We start from the raw sequence: 22,036 nt of genomic DNA, 5'->3' as shown, positions 1-22,036 counted from the left end.
CAACCTTCTGATCACAAGCCCACAGCTGACCTTTTACATAAACTGAAAGCTGACAAAACTGGCAGATACAATAGTTTTAAACTCTGGAATCTGAGGTTGCAAAAAAATCTAAATGTTGAGAAAATCGCCTTTGAAGTTAATCAGAGGTGCTGTAGGAAAAAGACAGTTTTTATATATTTAGTGCAGGAAATGTATAAAACATATCCATGAAACATGATCTTTGCTTAAGAACCTAATGATTTTTGGCACAAAAGAAAAATGTAACATTTTTACCCATACAATGTATTTTTGGCTCTTTCTAAAAATGTTCCCCTGCTAGTTAAGACACACATCTTTAAGAAAATGTCTCAGACCTCAAAATAAACTAAAAAAACAATTCACTTCAAGAAGACTTCTTTCCACAAATGCAGATTTTTTTTTTAATTTAATTTTATAAGCATATATTTTAATGTTAATCCCCTGACCTTCAAAAACGTATCAACATCTAGAAGATTGAAAAATACTTTTACATTAATCTCAAGAAGTTCAGAAACGCTCAGTGATGTCACAACCTCAACCTGTATGCATGAAAAAAAGCAACAAATAATATTTGATGTTTTTAATTCAAATCAAATCCAACAATTTGGTGGGGGAATGTTCAGCAGTCTGTGATTGTGCGTGGGCTCTGTGAGGCGGCTGGTAGTGTACAGCGGGAAACAAGACATCAGCCCACAGCTCCACTACCAAAATCGGAACACATTCACAAATTAAAACAAATCTGAAAGCAGAAAATAAAACGGCACAATTTTCAAATGACTCAAAAGAACAATCAAGGATGTTGGTGCTGGTGGGGGGGGTGTCTGGACAAATTGATCCTGACCTGATACAGGTTACAATGCATTGTTTCCTAAAGGTACACAGGGCAGGTTTTATTGGTATTTTGAACACTATGTGATGGGTTATATACTCAGCAAGCCCGTAATACTGAGGAGGATCAGGTTTTATTGCAGAGCAGTTCATTTCTAATAACCTTGGTTCTTTCTTTGCCATGTGAAAACCACGCATGGTGCAGTATGCTGCGAGAAAACAGAGTCAAATAACAGTTTGGTAGGTGGAACAACGAGAGGAGAGGTGTGTGTATAAAAGGCACGCCAGGGTCATTCCCAAACCAAGCAAACAGACAGAGGAGCCTTCATACACACATAAACACAATACATTCTGCTAACGTGCATATCAGAGATAAACGCTTTACTATGCACACCTAACACACACAAAAACAGTCCGAGTCAGTCATGCCAAATCCTAAATGAATGTAGGGAAGGACGCAGGGATACTGAGATCAGTCAAAGTCTGGGTCAGTACTGTAGCTGTGTGTGTCTCTCGCTCTCAAATACACACATCTACTCATTCATACAACGCACACACACACACAAATTTGAAGACGGCAGACAAGATCATTTCTGATTTTTCAACTGATTGGAGAGCCAGTCAAGCCCCTCGTAGAGCCCGTCGCCGCTGGTCGCGCAGGTGGCCTGGATGTACCAGTTACGATGACGGAGGGCATGAAGCCCGAGTTTATCTGTGATCTCAGCTGCATTCATGGCATTGGGCAAGTCCTGTGATAGACAGGAGGAAGGAAAAATCAATAGGAATCACTTATTCATTTATTATTTAAGCATCAGAGCCACAGATCTACTTTAACATTAATAATTTAAGGTAAACTAGTAGTTGTGTGCAAGTCTACATATAAGGCCCTACCCAGCAGGTCATTTAAAACAATGTTTATGTGTCACACCTGCAGACCGATAAACCTCCATCACTCTTTCAATCATAATTCATTACTACTGGACAATAATCTTTTATAAAATCATCAACACTGGCGATAGTGCACCTGCACGACGGATGCTAGAGATCACAAACACAGTGAGAACTCACCTGTTTGTTTGCAAAGACCAAAAGAACAGCATCACGCAACTCGTCTTCTGCCAACATCCTCGTCAATTCCTCTCTGGCTTCATTAACACGTTCCCTGTCATTACTATCCACTACGAAAATCAACCCTAAATAAACAGGAGTAGTTAGAAAAATATTGATGTCATGGTCAGTAGCTAGTGTGCAAAAACAAGTACTTTGGCTTCAATATGATATCCAGTGGCAACCGTCCAATAAAACGCAATGAAAGGTTTGTTGACTTAAAGTTCTTGTTTGTCTATTCTATCTTCTTAGCTCGCCATGACATCACATACCTTGAGTGTTTTGAAAGTAATGTCTCCACAGTGGTCTGATTTTGTCTTGGCCACCAACATCCCACACCGTGAAACTGATATTCTTATATTCTACAGTTTCTACATTAAAACCTGCAAAACACAACACAAGAAACAATGCTTAATGGAAAGCCTGAACCTTACGTACACATATTAAACATTCACAGCGACACGTGACTCAACCGTAAAGTCTGCCAGCAATGTCGAGATAGGAACAAAGAAGATTTGTGCAGCAGGCAATAGATTCAAGGACATTTAAAAGGTTTGTGTTGAGGGTGTGTGGATCAGATACTGCACTAGAAAGACAAATAAAGTCTTCGGACCTACCAATAGTAGGAATGGTGGTCACTATTTCTCCCAGTTTCAGTTTGTACAGGATGGTGGTTTTACCAGCGGCATCAAGACCGACCATGAGAATCCTCATCTCCTTCTTCCCGAATAAACCCTTGAACAGGTTCGCAAAGATGTTCCCCATGTTTCTTGCTGCGAACATGAGCGAGAAAACACTTCATTAACCACATGATCGTAAATGACTTTTCTTAATTGAACTCTATTCAATCTCTAAAATGCTTTTCAATCGTTGTAATGAATAAAATATCAAACAGAAGTTTCCGTCACGTTACATCTGTCGTGTACAGTGGCAGTGACAGAGATCTCAAACTAACAAACAAAGCTTCAAAGGAGTTTTTATTGACATCATTTATTTATAAGCTAAATAAAAACTTAGCTACATGGCTTTAAGACTGTGATGCTTTTACATTTAAAGATGAAATGCCATAAAACCGTGTGTTATAATAACATATTACAGTCTGTGGTCTCTCCTGTGAACACGTAGAAATAACCTTAGACATCTCACTAGACTTTAAGAAGACGCAAAACAGCGAGTATTTGAGGAACTCGAAGGGATTTCCTCAAAATTAAGTAATTTTATGGATCAACCATCTTTAGCAGATTAGCCAACTAGCTACATTCAGGACAGGAGATGCTAGCAGGCGCTTTGAATGACTAATTCCGTCATTTCAAATATCTATGTAAACGACTATGATAGTTGTCGACACGTGAGCGTGTTTTTCGTGAAGACAATGAAATAAATCACCTCTAAACGGGAACTTCTCGAGGTTTCTGTCTCCACTGCTTTAGCGCACCGCTGTCACTGCAAAATGGCGTATGTCGCAACTCAACGCACCGGCGTGACAGGCCCCTCCCACGTCAAATAGATATCCAATCATAGGGGGAGAGGACCGCGCAATCCCGCCCTTTAAGTGCAAAGACCAATCAGGATGAAAAACGAATCCGGTTGGATTTGGGAAATGCGGAAGTACTCACTTCTATGGATTGACACGCCTTAGTTTACATGACACATCTCTGCTTCGTTGTGAATTAAAGAAATACATTTAATTTCTCTTTATAAAAATGTATAAATCTTATCATCTATTTACAATTTAAAATCGATGTATGTAAAATTAAGCGATTATGCTGGCTTTAAGTAGTAATAATTAAACGTATACATGTAACAATAACAGTACAAGCACTAACAATAAGGTCAGTAAAATACAAAAATAACACCATTAAATATAAAACAAGAAATGAATCGTTTATGCTTGTATACACGCATATCACAGTAGGCCTATACAGTTTCTCATACTAAATCAATAGTATGTCTAATATTTACTGTTTAATTGATCACATTTGGTCAATTTAGCACAATTATAGACAGGCTCGCTTTAAATGAAGTAGAATTAACAGAACAAATGAAGCAAGTATTCTTAAGCCTAAATAAAGTGGAACACGGGACATTGAGGTCACTCTAGTGGCAGTGTTGAGCAGGTATCTGAATGTCCATCATATTCATGGTGCTCTAGTTTTCCATCTTTGACCCTCCAGTCCCAGCTGGGGCTTCCGTCAGGAGCGGGAACACACTGCAGCCACATGCCCGACTCACACACCTCTGTGTCTGGAGAGACCAGCCGCCCATCCAGAGTGGCCAAACTGAAGACTCTCATTGATATCTGTGAAACAATATATATATATATATATATATATATATATATATATAGACATTATCTACAGTTTTAAAGACAGCAGGAGATTCCAGAATCATAACAAAATATGAACTTTAAGAGAATTTACACCTGTTCGCTGATGCCCACAGCAACATATCCGATTTTAACTTGAGGTCTCTCTCTGATCTTTAAACTCTCGCCACTTACATCCTCAACCCAAATATCTACACCAAGACCTACACAAAAAACACAGAAATCCAAATATATAAATGCAAGGAGACAAATTGACACAAATGTCTGTACCACCGAAGCTTGCAACAATGCAAATTATGAAATGTGCCAAAGAAACATACCCTCAAAGTAACAAGAAGACGTCTGATTGGTTGACACTGACCAATCAACATTGAAGCTTTGATCATCTGTAGTGCTGCATGAGGAAAAGACCCCCGAGCTCAGATCATCCGAGTCCTTGCAAGGAGGAACATGATGTTATAGCTGGTTGCTTGGATTTCTTCAAATGCAATGATGTTTGTGTTTGTGTTTACCTCCTCAGAAAGGTCTTGCTCGGAGTCACAGGGGCCGATAAAGGTCACAGTTTGTTGTTCACTTGAATCAGGTAATCTTGCATCTTTTTTTTCTAGAACAAATTTATATGAACAGATTAGATCGACTAGATTGGCCTTTGTTGGCTGACCCTTTATGAGCAAACCTTGGTTCAAAAGTGTATGTTAATGACAAACAAACTAGGTCATGTTATGCTTTACTGGTGAAATAGGGTGAGGGTCCTGATCACTAGTAGACAAGCCTTTTTTATACAGTATTAGTATTTTTTAAAAGTAAGTCATTTTGGAGATGAATTCAGAAATAATGCGGTAAAGTGAATTGATGGATTGCAATACTCAACTAAGACAACAACAACTCATCTCACCATTCTGCATCAGTGTGACTGATTCTTCGTCTGAATCTGTGTAGGTTCCATCACTTTGCGGATGAGAATGCTTAGACCGATAAAGCGTCTGGAGTTGCAGGAATGGTTCCCATTCCTCCTGTGTCGAGTCGTTGCCCAGTTCTCTGAGACTCGCCAGATCGCTCTCCACCTCTTCATCGGTCTCTTCATCCTCCCCGAAGCTTCTGAACTCACCGTCATAGCTCTCAGTTTCTTCTAAAAGACGTCCTCTGTCATTTCCCCCACAATCTCCAAACACGACTCTCTTTTCTGTGACATGATCAGCTGTGCCGTCTGTTTTTCTTTCTTCAGCGCCGCTTTCATCTCCGCAGTCTATGGTCTGCTCGAAGATCTCGACCATGGCTATGTCTTCATCCCATACGTCTGTCTCTATATCCGGTTTGACTGATGTTTCTTTTTCCACATTTCTCTTGGTTTTCTCAGCACTCCGGTGTCTCTCCGTCCAACCGCTCATACGGTCTCTGTTCAGCTCATTCATTCCTCCATCTTCCTCCCATTCGCTCTCCTCCTCTGAGTCTCTCGCTGCGGAGTCTGAATCATCCTCATGGGCCGCTCTTTCTCTCCATGCGCTGACCCAGTGGATTATGGGTGCAGAGAGGTTTTCTGGGACAGAAGCAGACGTCGTTTTAACAGAGGATTCTGGGGGATTTTTAGTTGCGGTGGTAGATGAGACTGATATGTCATACGAGGTTGGCCAGTCCTCAAAGGTTGGGTTTAAATTTTCTGGATCAGATAGCCCACACACTAAAGGTGGATAAAATCAACGATTTTATTTAAGTTAGTTATACATTTCATTAACATCCAACGTACTTGACAAACATCCAAAATCAATTTGAACCTGTTCTGAGGGCTTTCAAAGTTTTTTGCAGAAGCTCGAATGCTGAGTGTCGGTCTCTCGGCACCTTAACCAGTCCTGCCTTAATGACATCATAGGTCAGGGGGTCACAGTCAGATGGGATCTCCCATAAAGGAGGGGGTTCACTCACAATCTATCAAATACATGTACAATGACACAAAACATAGTTAAATAGTTGAAAATACAGAGGAGGGAGGAGGAGGGTTCACAAAAAAAAAGACAAAGTCATCCCAAACTTTCTTTCTTCTGCAGAACACAAAAGAAGATATTTTGAGAAACCTTGATAACCAAACAACATTGACCCCCATTGACTTCCATTGTAGGAACACAAAACCACTGACACATTTCTCAAAAAACAGTATCTACTTTTGTGTTCCACTGTTAAAGAGACTCGTCTTAACCCTATGGGGGCATTTCCCGGACAGGGCTTAAGACTAGTCCCAGACTAACCTAATCGAAAACAACTTGCACTGACATATCTTAAAATATATCAGTGTGATTGTTTTGTCTCAAGATGCCCACCAGCAATGTTATTTTGGAAACGTTTAATGTTTAACGTAATGTAAAAAACTACTTAAATATCCTAATTGAACCAAGGCCTAGTCCTGTATAAACTAGTCCCTGTCCGGGAAACCGCACCAAATGTTTCTTTAGTTGTTTCTATTCAAGTATCCTAAAGAGTTTGTGATTACCTTTAGATAGAGCGGATGAGGAAAGCATCGCGTCCAGGGCTGATGTCCAGTGAGCATGTGCAGTAACATACAACAGCTGCTCCAGACATCTGCTTTAGCACAGCGCCGATCCCCTCTCGCCACCTCGGGGGGCATATGAGACTCTGTGCCACGCAACACATTACCTGCACACACCACACACTCAACATACTGTTGTATAAGCAGGAAGGTACAGCACATGTAAGTAAGTGTAGTCACCTCTGAAAGTTTTGGTGCTGTATCCTCCCTCACTGAGGGTTTCAGAAAGCCCAAAATCACACAGGAAACACTGTCTGCCATCTTCAGACAGCAACACGTTATCAACTACATAGGAGAAATTGAGATAGTTGAATTAGATTAGGAAGATGCTTAAAAATGGCAAGCAACATTTCTGCTGTTAAAATAAATTTAAGATCAAAAGCAAAAAGATGGACATTGGAATAGAGAACTGATCACCCCATTCACTTTCAAATGTTGTTCCAGAATGGCGGACGTGCAGACGTGTATGACGCATCGAATGTGCCATCTATGAATACATATCTGTGATTGAAACACTAACCACAAACCTTTGACATCCAGATGTACCACACGTCTCATGTGCAGATGTTCAAGAGCCTGAAGCACCTGAGAATGATAATAAAGAGCCAGACCTTCAGAGATTCGACCCCTCATCCTCAGCACCTGAGCCAAAGAACCTGCAAAGAGAGAGAGAAAGAATGAACTGGCAAGAATCTCACCTTGCATTGTAACAGCCTTCTGACCTCTGACCTCTTTTCAGATCCATAAAGAGCATGACATTGGGTCCTTCTCTCACTGCTCCATACAGCTGGAGAACATGAGGACCATTCAGTCGACTCCAAGTTTCCACTTCCTCCCACCGAAAGCTAGACAGGGGGATCTTTACAAGAGCAAACACATGCCATAAGAGATCTCCAGTCACACCTTTTGCAGTGGAATAAGGTGCACAAACAAGATATTCACCTTCTTGGCTGCACATGTGAATCCTGTTTGCTTGTCTCGGATGCTGAAGACGTCTCCATACGAGCCGTTCTGGATGTGGCGGAGAACAGAGTATTCAAGACCCTCGCAATATCTTGAGCTCTTTGCCTGGAGAAACTGAAACATTATGTGCAACACTACCATCAAAAAGACATCTTTAGTTGATCCTGAAAACAAATTTCATCTATGAATGCCCTACCTGCTTGGGGTGGAATAGAAATCCCGCATTTTTATTCATTTTCTCCCCGACTTTCTCCTGTGTCGCTTCTTTTATCATCTCACAAAATATATCGGAGAAGTGGCAGCGCTCGGTTTGAATAACAACACCCTCCAGCTCCCTCAAGTCCGGTTGGGAAATGATCTCATCCTCTGCATCTCTACTGACATTTTCTATGGTGTCCAGTCTCAGAGCATCACAGGAGTCAAGACTTCCCTCATGTGTGCCAACTGACTCAAAGTGAATCTTTCGGAAGCCATGAACAGACGAGACATCAGGACTCTCTGAATCAGAGGTGTTTGTTTGTCTGTTGATGGTACAGTATGAGGATTCAGAGTCCCGGTCAGTGGTGCAGCGTGAACTGTCACTTGATCGAGATGAAGCTGAACCCCACAGGGCCTCTGCAATACTGCAGTCGTAGTCGGTTACCATACTTCTCTCAGAGTCGATGTCTATGAAGGTCTCAAAGTGAGCAGAATATTCTGAGCCTGCTGTAGCCTGTGTACCACAAACAGACACGTTACTACAAGATTTATCTTCACCAGAGATGTAAAGATACTCATGGTCCCAACTTAGTCCATTCCATGCAGATATCAGGTCTCGACCGTTGCTGTTGTCGACTCTGGCGTTGGGATTGTGGATATCTCCATCTGCTACACCACTAGAGCAAGAATCAAAGCCTGTGATGCTTTCTGCGTAAATAAAGGCAGAGTATGTTTCCAAATGGTCAGAAAATGTGCTGTGAGACTCAATGGTTGAAGGAAAGTCCACCTCGAGTCTGTGAAGCCACAAACAGGACTTGATAGCAGTGAATTCATGAGGACGATCCCAAAGACAGTCTGGGATTTGAGAGACCTGTTGAGGCTGAGATAGACGCTCTGTTGGGCAGGAGAATGGAGAGCGCTTGAAGCATCTCGAGGAACTCTTGTTTCTTGAAGCATTTCTTCTCCTTGATCCAGCATCCTTCAAGCCTTCCCGCCCAGCATCATCTTGTCTCCTGGGTTTTCTTACATCTTGGGTGTCCGTTCTGTGTTTCCTGTGATGTTTTCTGAAGGGACGAGCCGTAGGTTTTGTCTCTCGTTCAGATGAAGTGTATGATGTGTCTGAGAGAGACCTGTGAATAACAAAACAGTGACGTGAACGAGGTAATTTAGGTAAAGGTTAATGAGGAGAATCACATTTACAGAGGACACTTAGGACTTGTGTTGGAGTTCTCCGTTTCATTTTATGTCTCAGATGTTTCTCTTAACATCGCTTTGGATAAGTATAAACTGAAATAAATGAGACAACTGTTATTATTCATGAATAGTCTGGAGGTGGAAATGAATGTAGATTGTAGAGGTCAAATAAAGTGGATTTGAGTAAATGTGATGAGAAATGTTTGAGTTGATATTGAGATCTTCAATCAGATAGACATTTGATTTCAGACAATCTGAGCTCAGTTTGAGACATTGTTGACGTCTCTTCTCAAACTCTAATGACAGACACATTTCTGACTCTCAGGAGAGAATATCTGAGACTCATCCTCTTTCAAATAAAGGTGCTTCAAAAGAATCTGCGATGCCATAGAAGAACCGTGTTTGTCTAAGTGGTTCCATAAAGAACCTTTAACATCCAAAGAACCATTCCGTTTCACAAAAGGTTCTTTGTGGCATAAAAGGACTGGACTAGACATCATACACTTGCAGTGATGTATAAAGTACCTAAAAGCAATACTTGAATAAAAGTACAAATATCTCGCCAGAAAATGACTTTGGTAGAAGTGAAAGCCATCTTTTAGAATATGACTTGAGTAAAAGTCTTAAATTAACAGATATAAATATTGTACTCAAGTATCAAAAGTACTTTTTATATTAAATCTACTTAAGTATTTAAAGTAAAGTTTAATTTATTTTAAAATGGTGATAACATAAAAATGTACAGTGTTGAATCAAATCTGTCTGAAGCTCAGTAGTTTTATCAGGAACAAATGTTTCCAAATTGCTAAACTATCAAGTTCAGAAACCACATCTTAATAACTTTGCATTATAACTTTTAACTTAATAAACTGAAAGAGACTGAAACATTAGCTGTTTATCTTTAAAAGAAGAAACCTTGTGTTTGAGAGCACCTTTTAGAACTTGAACATTGAGCATCAACCAATGATTGGTTCAACACTGTCATGGTGACCGGATCACCAACTCCTCTATTTCTTTTTCTATGCTTTTATTTTGTAGTAACAAACTTACTTGGGGGAAATGTGTCAGAGTAAAAGTTTAAATTTTGTTCAGGGAAAATGTAGTGGAGTAAAAAAAGTCTGCAGAAATATAAAGACCAATAAATGCTAAAGTACTGTACATAAGTATTTTTACTTGGTTACATTACTACACTGTACACTTGCAGAATTTTTGAACGTTTGCATAGAAAACAATAACGTGATTAAATCTGCAAACTGTCATCTGCAAAATCAACTATCTGCAACAACTCCAGACTGAAAATCTGGACAAAAATCTGAACAGAAGTCTTGTGGTGTATTCCAGCCATTAGATTGTGAAGAGCTAAGAAAGTTCTTTAATGAACCTTTGACTGAATGGTTCTTTGTGGAACCAAAAATGGTTCTTCTATGGCATTGCTGTGAACAACCTGTAAGCACCTTTATTTTAAAGAGTGTAGGCAATCGTTTCTATTTCCTCTCCATTTGACACCTTGGAGAAATATTTATTCACTTTTCTTATTGCACAGTACAATCATCTACCTGTTGTCCGTGTAAGACTGGATGCTGCCGTCTTCTACACTACTAAGGACACAGGTCTGACACTCGCCACCTAAAGTAGAAAGTTATGCAAAAATGGTACTGTCTGCAAAATCTCATGTAAATACCATCTGGTTGGATTGCATTGAACCGTTGCCTCAATACTCTGTTGTAAATAAAGTGGTCTGAACAGTCTCTTGAACCCACTGCCCTTTAAAGACACTGCCCTCTCTCACCCCTCGGCCGTGCGTGTGATATTCCAGCGTCCTCCGTCTGAAGTTCCTCCAGATCTCTTGTCTGGATCACAGGCTGTTCTTCACACTCACCACCCGCCGTTGAGTCTGTCTCGATTAGCATGGACACCTCTGTAAGCCTGCTAGAATGAAACATGGTGGGTATGGCCATTCCTCCGTCCATACGTCTGAAACATGAAACACAACAGGGGCACAGGATAGATGACATGGTTTCCGAACCTTCTCCAGAAACAGGGTGTGGATGAAACATCCTGCAGACTCACTGCCTGACACAGATCCACACGGACAGACTTTCACTGATCGTGTTGTGGATTCATTCAAGGGCAGTTGGTTAGTATATTAATAGCATCGTGACATTTTGGCACAAAGCCGCATGCCGCCTCCTTGCCTGTCAGCTGTCTTAGTTTTTCTCTTTCGCACCGGATCAGCTCCACTTTTCTTACATTTGTTCTTTTTGCCTCTTACACCTCAGATCTGTGCAATAACTGTTGCAGTGAGACTTTGTGGATGATTTCTTTAACTTTCATAGGTTTCTAATTTTAACAAACATGCCCCGAGTGCCTCTATTACCAACAGTATTCACACCTTTTGATGTTTACATGCAAACAATACAATGTTTTTATTAGTGAGGATATCTTACAGACTTTTATTTATTAAAAGGCTCATTGGAATGCTCGATTCTGATTGGCCAGTCGCGACATTTGCAAGTTCGTTATTCCAAGATAACAACCACTCAAAGCGAATAACACACGGTATGCAGAAAATCATTTTGACAGGTTTTCTTTATTGTCTTTTAATAACATATAAGACAATATATTTACAAATGATTCAACTAATTTGCCTGTTCCATCGTTTCTTACCATAAAACCAAAAATAAACGTCTTTTCCTCACAGAAGTTCTGCGTTCAGTATAAATGAGCTAATAAAATATTTCTAATTCACATTTCATGTCCAGTTTTATCTCATGTGGCCAGTAGTCGTGTCATAAGCGGGATAATGTACAAGCAGCCATCTGTTATCATGAAATAATCCCACGATCACACTGAAGGGATTATTCTGACATAACAACCGGTTCTCTGTACAAATTTTTCCTTAAATAACACGTTAGTGATAGTTTTTAATCTCTAACTAACTCAATAACCCCTTAAACCTGTTTACATTCAATGTTTAGTCAAATCTGATTCGGTTGATTTATGATTATTTACACAACCAAATATATCCTCATTTTACGTCATCATATCTGTGAGGTCATTTTTTAAACTCTTTGACCCTCACAACCATAATGTAATGTTTTGATGCTTTATGGGACGTATTATAGATAAGGAACAAACCGAACCCACATAGAAAACGTTTTACATTTATACAATGAATAAACACATTTTGTAAGATGTACACACACAAACACACATTTAGAAAGAATTGCTATAATCAAATCAGACAGTTTTGTAACAAAACCTCGACATGCACATTTGATCCTGAACATGCATGTTAATGTTATGGTTTCCGTGTTGTCCTTTTGCTTCAATTCTACATGCACTGCTGGGTGTCCCATTCATGTGTTGTGTAAGTTTCCACATTCTGACACACAAAATGTCAACATACCAAAGGACACAGCCAGGAAAGAGCTCTGGAAATCTGGAAGCTGTCTCCAAAACGATCCCGTTTTCTTCCTTTAGTCAAACGCTTGCGAGAGATTTAAGCTCTTGTTTTGGGTTCAAGCGTAAAGCCAGCGGTGTTCAAGCCCGTTTGAGTGAGACCTCACACATATACTCTCCAAACTGTGAAACAAGATACCATCGGCCAACACACACGTCTGTATCGGCCTCTCCGATTGGTTCAATGCTTTTACAGAAAAGACAAACAACAAAGAGATCTGCTCATAAATAAGACACCGTTCAAAACGGTTTTGTGCGTTTATCATTTGATGGAGATGTTTTTCCAAAACATGTCAAAATTGACCACAGATATCCCATCCATCTGGATCCCCGGCAACATTAACCAATCTGTGACCAACATGGACCGTGGCAACAGGTGCCACAGCAACCAGACAGAGTTTATCAAAACAGATATACGAGAAATGAATGAGTCAGCCTTAAATCTATTTTAAAAGTATTTATTTCAGCGTTTTCGTCTGTTTAACTATATCCTAAAACAACCAAAATTCACTCCAACAGAATAGAAGAAACAATCGTATTGAATTTATGATATCACAGGTCAACAATTGGACTCATTCACACAGAAAAACAGAAAAAGATCTTTGACAATATGAAAGCAAACAGATGTTGAAGTAAATGTTGAGAATGACACTTGTACTTCCAATAAAAGCTTTTCTTCAGTGAAAATTCAGACCATTATCACCATAAAACGTGAAATCTGCCAAAGACTTTAACCAGGAATAAGATTCTTAAACCCAAATGTACAATAAAATAGATTTACTGCAGTAAAATAACAGGATACTATAGTGCTTTTGAACCCAACTATCATTACATCATGTTTTTCCACTTCCTATGGTTAATACTATAGTATATTAAAGCATCGTAACTATAATGTGCTATGAGTAAACTACATCCTACAACAGTTTACAATAGTAAATAGTATTTTCTCATGTGGGAGACGGTCGAGCGCTTTACAACCGGCCACGGCTCAAGTGCAGTCGTGACTGATGCGATGTTAACCGGTGATGTATTCAGCACTTCTCTCATTAACTGTGCTGTCTCATTTTAGATTCTTGGTGAATGATGTGATGGTTTAAAAAAGTCGGTCATATCCAAACTCATTCCTAACATATCAAAATAAATCCACATCCTGAAATAAAAGGCATCATTTACCTGGATATAAAGGCTCATTCACTCATTTTAAAACCTTTGGAGGATTTTTATTTTAGTCCTGGTGTCAAAGAAATCAAGAATTGACACTAGTCCAGAATTCACCAACAACTGAGTCAACAAACTCGAGGTGGACACTAACATACTTTCTCAATTGTGTGATCAAATAAAAACGTCTTTAAATTTAGATTCCATTAAAAACTAAATCTTTTCAAACATGAAATGCATAGTCGCCCTTTCCTGCAATAAGCCGTATGTAAGGTGTAGCCTGTTCGTATGTGTACATAATGGTCAACGTCAGGATAAACTCAGTGGATGTGACTGTTTTTATATACACATTAACTTAAAGTGAATTTGCCCACCAGTCGTAGATGGATTCTTTAGTGCAACCTTTCACATCCGGGTCACATTTGTGTCCTTTGGGACAGCAGTGCTTCATGTCTTTACAGCACACTGCCTACAAAAACACAAAGATATGTTGGTACACAGATGCATAATGCTTGTTGGCTATCCATATTGACCTGCAAGTTTATATTATACCTCTTTATATGGACAGCAGGCCCACGTAGAGTCTGATAGTCTACAGCAGGTCTGTGTGTTTGAGCAGCGTGTTGATGAGTCACACAACACATCTTCCTCTGATGGTGCTGCTGTTTTTATGAGCGAGACGCTGTGAGCGGTGGAGGGTTTGATACAGGTGGCAGACTGCAGGTTGCAGGTGTATCCCTGTGGACAGCAGTGCTCTTGGTCCTTACAACACACAGCCTACAGAGAGAACATTCAACCAATCAGTGAAGAGCACACACCACGGCAGGAGGAAAAATCTAACAAATGCAAACGCACGAAAACAAAATGAGTGACATCACAGGACTCAAAACAAATGTAAAGTCAGACGACAAAAACACTTACATTTGGAGGTTTGAGGGCAAAAGAACAGTCGCACACAGGCCATTTATAAAACATGATTTAAAGTGATGAAAATTCTGTCATCTTTAAAAGAAAAAAGGATATTTTTTACCTCATAAAAGAAGAATGTTGTTAACTGGCACCCGTTCACTTCTATGTACAGACACAAAACCAATGCAAGTGAACGTGTGCCAGTTAACAATATTCTTCTAAATATCATCTTTACTGTTTCGTGGAAGAAAGAAAGTCACACAGGTTTGAATTAACATGAGGGCGAGTAAATGATGACAGAATTGTTTCACTTTAACAAACGCTGGTTTATTCTTTATATGGCTTTACTGGAAGATCGGATTGGATTATTTGAATGGTTTCATGTGTGAAAGACAGACATGCCTTGACAAGAGGACAGCAGCCCCACTCCCCTGTGGGTAATTTACAACAGGTTGATCCAGACGCACAACTGGTAGTGGAATCACACTTAACATCTCCGTCTCCAAGCGACACCGCTGACCCCTGAGTGACCTTGGCCTCCTGTTTTTTAAACCAGGGGATCTCGTGGCCGGCTTTAGCGCAGGTGGTTTTCTCTTCATCACACTTATAACCACTGGGACAGCAGTGCATTCCATCCTTACAGCACACCGCCTTGAGAGATTTAAAACACAAAATAAACTTAAACACTGTGCAATACACACAGATGATGTTCAGTCAGCTTGCTACATAGTAACATTTCCTTAATACTCCCGAAATAGTATGCATAGTATGAAAGAATCAGACGGGTAACACACATGTTTTATATATGTGCATGTCTAACCTCTGGCAGTGGACAGCATCCCCACTTTCCCAGTTTGCTCATATAGCAGCAGGTGTCGTCTCTTGGACAGCTGGAGTGATCGTCACACACGTGTCTGTGCCCTGGAACACTAGCATCGGGCTGCTGGGTCACGCTCAGCGCTAGTTGCTTCCTGAACCAGGGCATGCTGGGAAGGCCAGGTCGGACACAGGTTTTGAGAGTGGCATCACATTTGTAGGCCTGCGGACAGCAGTGCTCACCGTCGCCACAGCACACGGCCTGAGGATGGAGAACATGCAAAGCAGAACACAAATATTAGCTAGAATTTTATTTTTGTTAGAAATTAAACAGTACTTAATGTATTGCAATGCATTGTGGGATTCTATCCTAACGAATGCCAAATAAGATCTCTTAAAATACTGCAGATGTGGGTTTTAAACAGCAGAAGTGCACGTCTGTAATCCTGGTAAGTGTGTGTCTGTACCTGTGGCAGAGGACAGCAGGCCCACACCCCTGAGTTCAGTCTACAGCAGGTGGTCCCGGTCAGACAGACAGACGTCTCATCACAGTTTTGGTTCTGGGATAGCAGGGGCACAGCGGTGATCTTTCTCACCAAAGGCACAGAGAAACGGGCACCCTCATCGTTGGCACTGTCACAGGTGTTGGCAACCAGATTACACACAGAACCGTGGGGACAACAATGGAGATGGTCTTCACAACACACCGCCTTGAAAGTTAAAAAACATTTAACAGCATTTTATGGCAACAAATCGAATCTGATTAAAGCAACAGAATTCAGACGTGTGGGAACGAAACTCCAGATAATGAACTGAGCAGTGTAATCTTCCAATGCAAGGTTCATTAGAAAGACGCTAATCTCCTTGAGACACACAGAGCTGTACTGTACTGGTTTCAACTGTTTATTCTCCAACCATTTCCATGAAAACTTGCATTTCCATATTAGTCAATGATGTTGTTGAACAACGGGTGTAAATGGACCTACGCAAAACTTTAGCATTTGATACAATAGAATTTACCTTGGAAAATGGCATTTAAGACTTTTTAATACTTTTTAAGGGCCTTCATTTTCTCAAAAAGTATTTAAAGTTCATCAATACATTTAAAAGGCCCCCACGGAAACCCTGTGTAAGCAGTCGGCCATGTTGTAAAGGTGAATGAATCAAGTTATTGGCTTGACTCTGAATCACTCAAACGAGTTGTGCTCCGTCCAATTAGCGAACCACCACGGATTAACGTCACTACATATTAGTGCTGTATATAAAGAATATATAGTTCCCGCCTACATTTTGCTTCTCTCATCAACCCAAATACAGTAACTTGTGAGTCTTGTTCACAGGTAGACCAATCACAGCAGACAAGACCATCTGGCCAATCAGATGAGAGTAGGCTGACAGAAAGGAGGGGATTTGACGGATGAGTCAGTCAGACAGATAACAACATTATAGTGTTTCTACACCTTGTATGCACGTAAACTTGTTGTTGGACACTCCGTAAACTAAAATAGGACCTTCAAAATCATGGAATATTTACTCTTTAAAGGCAGAAAAGTGTTTACTTGTGGCAGTGGGCAGCACCCCCACTCGCCCGATGCCAGTCTGCAGCAGGTGGCATCACCAGGGCACGTTGACGTCTCGTCACATTTCTGATTGGGCGACTGTGACGCTATGGGAAAGGTGGGCACCTTCTCGACCAAGGGTACAGAGACAGACGGGTCGGCAGTGTCATCACAGGTGCCTACAGCGAGGTTACACACAGTGTCGTGTGGGCAGCAGTGGGCATGATCTTCACAACACACAGCCTGGAAAAATGGAGACAAAATGATATCATGGACAAGTCTTAAACAGCATTTGTTTCAAATTCAGATTAGTCAGATCGTGTATTAACATTGGCCTCCCAATAGAGATCCGTTCAGTCATGATGTCAAATATGTTCAACAAAGATGTCACGTTTGATCTAAGCAAACTTGCAAAATACAAAATAGAAACCTTTGTTATGTGATGAATTTCATTACATCAAAGAAACATGGTCACAGCCACCCAAATGTTTATTTAAAGAATAAAGCTGCTGTTCTTCTGCATTAATACCTTTGGTAATGGGCAGCAGGCCCAGATGTCCTCTTGTGTTTTACAGCAGGTAGCGCCGCTCGCACACGCTACCGTTTCATTACAGCGAACCTTTTCTGCAGACAGACAGAGAAATAAATACATGACATATTCAACCAAATGGAGATATTTCACACATGGGACAAACTACAGATGTAACAAAGTGAAACAGATTTTGCAACTTCTAAATGCAGGATAATATGAAATAATTTTTTTTTTTTATCATTTCAAGAAAAAGGCATCGAATGTGATGAAATGATGTATAAGACCGTGTTTACAGAACAATTATCTGACTTTGTCTTACCATCTTTAACATCCCTGGGCTCTGCAGGTGAATCTACTGCAATGACATAAATGCAAAATAAAATATAAAACCAACAAACCACAACATAACACCAACAATCAACTTATGTAAAACTACACATCAAAATACAGTCGCAGAAAGAATTAAGAGGCCGTTTTAAAATAACTTTCCATTTGTATTCATTTACTTTTCATAGGTATGCGTTTAGGTAAAATGATCATTTTGTTTCATTCCGTGAACTGCTAACAATATTTCTCCCAAATTTCTAATAAAAACATTGTTTCTATTTGCATTGGGGTCACCTGTGGCCTAATGGTTAGAGTGTTGGGCTTGTGATCAGAAGGTTCTAATCTCAGTGCCAGCAGGTCATGACTGAAGGGCCCTTGAGCAAGACACCTTACCCTGATTGCTCTGCAGTAATGTCACACTGTAAAAATACTACTTGTAAGTCGCTTTGGATAAAAGCGTCTGCCAAATGAATAAATGTAAATGTAAATGTAAATTTATTTGCAGAAAATGAAAACTGGAGAAACAGAAGATGCTCAGAAATGTGTGAGGTGTTGAAATTCATTTCAATTAAATGAACATTTGGAATGGTCTTTTCATTTTTCCACAGTTGTATACACCTCCTCATAAGACAGCATCCTTTAATGAAGACATTGCAAAATATCAAATGTAAAGTCAAAATATTGAGGTTGTTATGAAATAAAGAAATCTATTTGCTTTAGACACGCATCACATTAATGTACATCTATGACAGCTGAAAAGCAAAGATTCAACTTTTAACACTGCAAAACATACACACAGTATTTATAGCGTACACGTAAAACTGCAGTGTGAAGCCCTATTCTCCGGGTGGGTTAAATGCAGACGTCACATTTCAGGTACAGTTCACCATAACTGACAAATAGGTCACTTACACTTTCACATTCTTTGGGTATTTGTTTCTTATACAAATAATTAGGGTCGGGTGTCGTTTTCATTTTAGCGATTCTGGTTCCGTTCTCTGTTCTCTGGTCTCTGTTCCGATTCCAATATTTTTGAAGAGAAAAAAATTGCAAATACTAAAAGTTTTTACCTTTTATTCTTGCCACATTAGGCTATAACTGGTGGGCTGTAACTGTTAACGATTCGTCAAATAATGACAAAAAACAACACTTCCATTAATGAACAATCAGGAGCAATTACAAACCCAAACTATTTAAGTATGACACTTCAATATATGAGATGCAGTTGCAAGATCGTCCATTATCTAAACCATTATTTGTGAATAAAATACTGAATTAAGTCATTTTTTAAAAAGTGATTGAATTAATAATTCTCAGATTAATATCATTTAAAATAAACTAGAACATGTTGTCCTGTAGCTTCCCGAATGTATTTAATTGTGATTACTAATTAAAACAATAAATTAACTTGTCTTTTCATCTCTATCTGTATTTGTACCCGAGTGTGAGACGCTGCTAATAGCTGTGAGTTATCTGGTGCGGTGTAGCCGGAGGACTTGAGCCTAAGAGACTTTAACACGGTTCATTTCTTCAGATTAAAGACGCGTTTCATCATATAAGAGGAACTTCCTCCCTTGCATGAAATATACACGTATTGCATGTGGCAATGCTCTCATCTTCTTTCACAACGTTTAACCAAACTTTTGAACGTTTGCTGCGTTCACAGTGTCGATGGTCATGAACTGCGCATGTGCGTAATGAGATCAAGTCCTTGTCGCAGGTCAAGAATCGATAAACAGAACCCAAATGCGCGCATTCTAACGAATCCCTGGTTCTTTGAAATCTAAAATGGAAGCAGTTCTCGATACCCAACCCTGAGTGTTATATCTATTCACTGGAAACAAGCAAAAATGTAGAATTAGAAAAACTATGTCAGAAAGAGGAGGTGGTCAAAGGGTTCATTCCATCATACCTGCTTTCTTCACCGACAGTTTCTGTTGACGGGCAGCAAGCTTTCTCCAGAGGGGGGTGGGACCGTAGGTGGGTGACACACACATTGAGCGCTTGAGGTCACATGTGGTTCCCATAGGACAACAGTGCTGCTTATCTTCACAGCACACTGCCTAAACACACATACACATACAAGAAATACAGGTAAACACAATAGTACACGTGGATCATGTAAAACATTTCATCAGAATTATTAAACTGACGGTATACATTTTTCATAGGACAGCAGCCCCAGTTCCCATCAGGCATCTGACAGCAGGTGGTGTCGTCGGGACACTCAGACTCCTGATCGGGACAAACCACGGCCTCCTAAAAAGCAAAGAGAGAGAAAATGTGGTCCAAGTCACATATTTGCTGAATGCTTATGTTTATCTGGATTTGTGGCTGTGCAGGTGTGTGTGTGTGTTACCTGCTTTGTGCCAACTTTTTCCACCCAGTCTAAGACATGCGTCCTGTTTACACACTTGGAATGTTCAAGGTCACACAGAGTGCCCTCATAACAGCAATGTAAGTGGTCTGAACAGCATTCGGCCTGCAAACATGCATGAAGATGTTATGTAATGTTACAGGTAAAGCACGGACTGCAGGATGCTCATTTCTCTAACACCATCTTACATTGGGCAGCGGGCAGCATCCGTACCCTCTTGACGGTGCCTGGCAGCAGGTGTTTCCATACGCACATATTCTTCCATCAGGACAAATCAGACCAGCGCACACGTTCAGAACTACACAGAGTATTGCTGCAACACCGGCATGCACCTGACAGGAGACGGAAACAAGACTGACCGATCAAACATGCGTCATTGAGGCCAATAGCAAACAGGATCTCATCGCATTATTAATAAAATAATACAGTTTTTTGTCTCTCAGTGTGAATGTCAGTCTTGTTAAATAACTACAACATTGATAAGAGTCTTTTTAAAACACATTTTAACAAAAGTTTTATATTGACATTCATTGTCTAACCGGCTGGGATGAATGTGTGTGCATAAGAAAAGACTCATGTTTATCTCATGACATTTCTAAGGTCAATAATAGTTGATGAAATTACTATCTGGACAATGTAGACTTTGGACTAGATTTAAAAAGACTAGACGGTCCAAACATGCGAGACTTCGATAGCTGGAACGTTTCTTCCCAAATTCTGGAAAGATTGAGACAACAGCTGCTTACAGAAGGAACTTACCATTGTGTGTGCGGGTGTCACGTTTGCTCCAAGAGACTATAAATCTTCAAACTTCCACTCTTTGGACTGTAACAGAAAACATGAAATCACTTTTAGTTTCAGGAATACATTCATACAAAGTCGACAACATCTCGGTACTTTCAATCATCTGAAGAGACTGTGTCAATGTAGATATGCTCATATTTCTTAAAGTAAAAGTTAGGAAAAGCTCATATTAAAGACACTTCTGTATCATTCATTATTGAGTTATTAGGAATAAAATACGATAATGTTCAACATTAGAACAATAATAAAAGGGCAGCTGTTCATTTTTAATTTGCCTCAAGTCATTCTGTCAAAACATTCGTGAATCCCTACAGGACACAAAACATTTGACAATAACAAAACACCAACGTGAAAGAAAATAGAAGCAAATTCACAAATTCATACAGACAACGAAACCAATGCATGTAAGAATCTATGTATGGATTTACCACGAATAATAAAGACATCACGATGATGTTTGAAAGACCCTGAATCAGCAGCAGCAGTGTCTTAAAGTAACATGTTTATAGATTCAATGAAATGATAACTGTACCTTTCAGACACTCGCCGAACCCCAGAACACTAACAGATCAGACCACACACACACACACACACACACATGCCCTCAATAAACATGTATAAGAAACATGTTACTGATGACGGAAGCGCGTGCACGCTGCGCCAAACAAAGGCTTACTTCAGTAAAACAGCACGACATCGATAACAGTGAATCACTTACTGACCGCAGCGTGTGTTCACGACGAAAGCGACTAAAACTGAACACATGTATGATCTTCACATGTATGATCCTCACATATATGATCCTCTGAAGTAGAACTGAAACTCTCGAGACCCTGTTTATCATGTCATCACGTGACCGATCATATGACGCTCGAGCAACAACACACATCATCTCTACAATGTTATAATGTGTCACATT

General features: G+C 40.0%; 3 protein-coding genes across 5 annotated transcripts; all 3 read right to left on the bottom strand.

The window, feature by feature from the left end:
- Positions 1-583: 583 nt before the first annotated feature.
- On the bottom strand, positions 584-3,477 carry arf2b (ARF GTPase 2b). The gene is made up of 5 exons (XM_079447266.1): positions 3,340-3,477; positions 2,571-2,726; positions 2,226-2,336; positions 1,915-2,039; positions 584-1,595 (listed from the first exon to the last, which is right to left on the bottom strand). The coding sequence occupies exons 2-5, from the start codon at positions 2,716-2,718 to the stop codon at positions 1,434-1,436; spliced, it is 546 nt and encodes a 181-aa protein (XP_079303392.1). The 5' UTR covers positions 2,719-2,726; positions 3,340-3,477; the 3' UTR covers positions 584-1,433.
- Positions 3,478-3,817: 340 nt separating this feature from the next.
- Positions 3,818-12,215, bottom strand: map3k14b (mitogen-activated protein kinase kinase kinase 14b; the record flags this gene model as incomplete). Its single annotated transcript, XM_079447669.1, has 16 exons — positions 3,818-4,252; positions 4,376-4,482; positions 4,600-4,714; positions 4,792-4,883; positions 5,175-5,957; positions 6,052-6,202; positions 6,762-6,925; positions 6,999-7,103; positions 7,346-7,474; positions 7,548-7,677; positions 7,761-7,895; positions 7,978-9,109; positions 10,730-10,799; positions 10,963-11,147; positions 11,244-11,246; positions 12,211-12,215. The coding sequence occupies 16 exons, from the start codon at positions 12,213-12,215 to the stop codon at positions 4,046-4,048; spliced, it is 3,513 nt and encodes a 1,170-aa protein (XP_079303795.1). The 3' UTR covers positions 3,818-4,045.
- Positions 11,752-22,010, bottom strand: grnb (granulin b). Of its 3 annotated transcripts, XM_079447390.1 has the most exons (15): positions 21,836-22,010; positions 21,650-21,678; positions 21,073-21,138; positions 20,502-20,645; positions 20,296-20,418; positions 20,097-20,195; positions 19,849-19,999; positions 17,929-17,964; positions 17,607-17,701; positions 17,078-17,320; positions 15,986-16,228; positions 15,523-15,780; positions 15,105-15,353; positions 14,346-14,570; positions 13,075-14,262 (listed from the first exon to the last, which is right to left on the bottom strand). In XM_079447390.1, the coding sequence occupies exons 3-15, from the start codon at positions 21,073-21,075 to the stop codon at positions 14,149-14,151; spliced, it is 1,983 nt and encodes a 660-aa protein (XP_079303516.1). In that variant the 5' UTR covers positions 21,076-21,138; positions 21,650-21,678; positions 21,836-22,010; the 3' UTR covers positions 13,075-14,148. The 3 variants fall into 3 exon arrangements, with proteins under 3 accessions (XP_079303515.1, XP_079303516.1, XP_079303517.1); XM_079447389.1 differs by lacking the exon at positions 21,650-21,678 and having other exon boundaries at positions 11,752-14,262; positions 21,840-22,010; XM_079447391.1 differs by lacking the exon at positions 21,650-21,678 and having other exon boundaries at positions 21,836-21,975.
- Between the last annotated feature and the right edge of the window lie 26 nt (positions 22,011-22,036).

Source organism: Barbatula barbatula (genome assembly GCF_947034865.1).
Source record: "Barbatula barbatula genome assembly, chromosome: 23".
NCBI classification, from domain to species: Eukaryota; Metazoa; Chordata; class Actinopteri; order Cypriniformes; family Nemacheilidae; genus Barbatula; species Barbatula barbatula.
The sequence above is the reverse complement of the archived record's forward strand: the minus strand, read 5'-3'. Positions and strand labels throughout refer to the sequence as shown.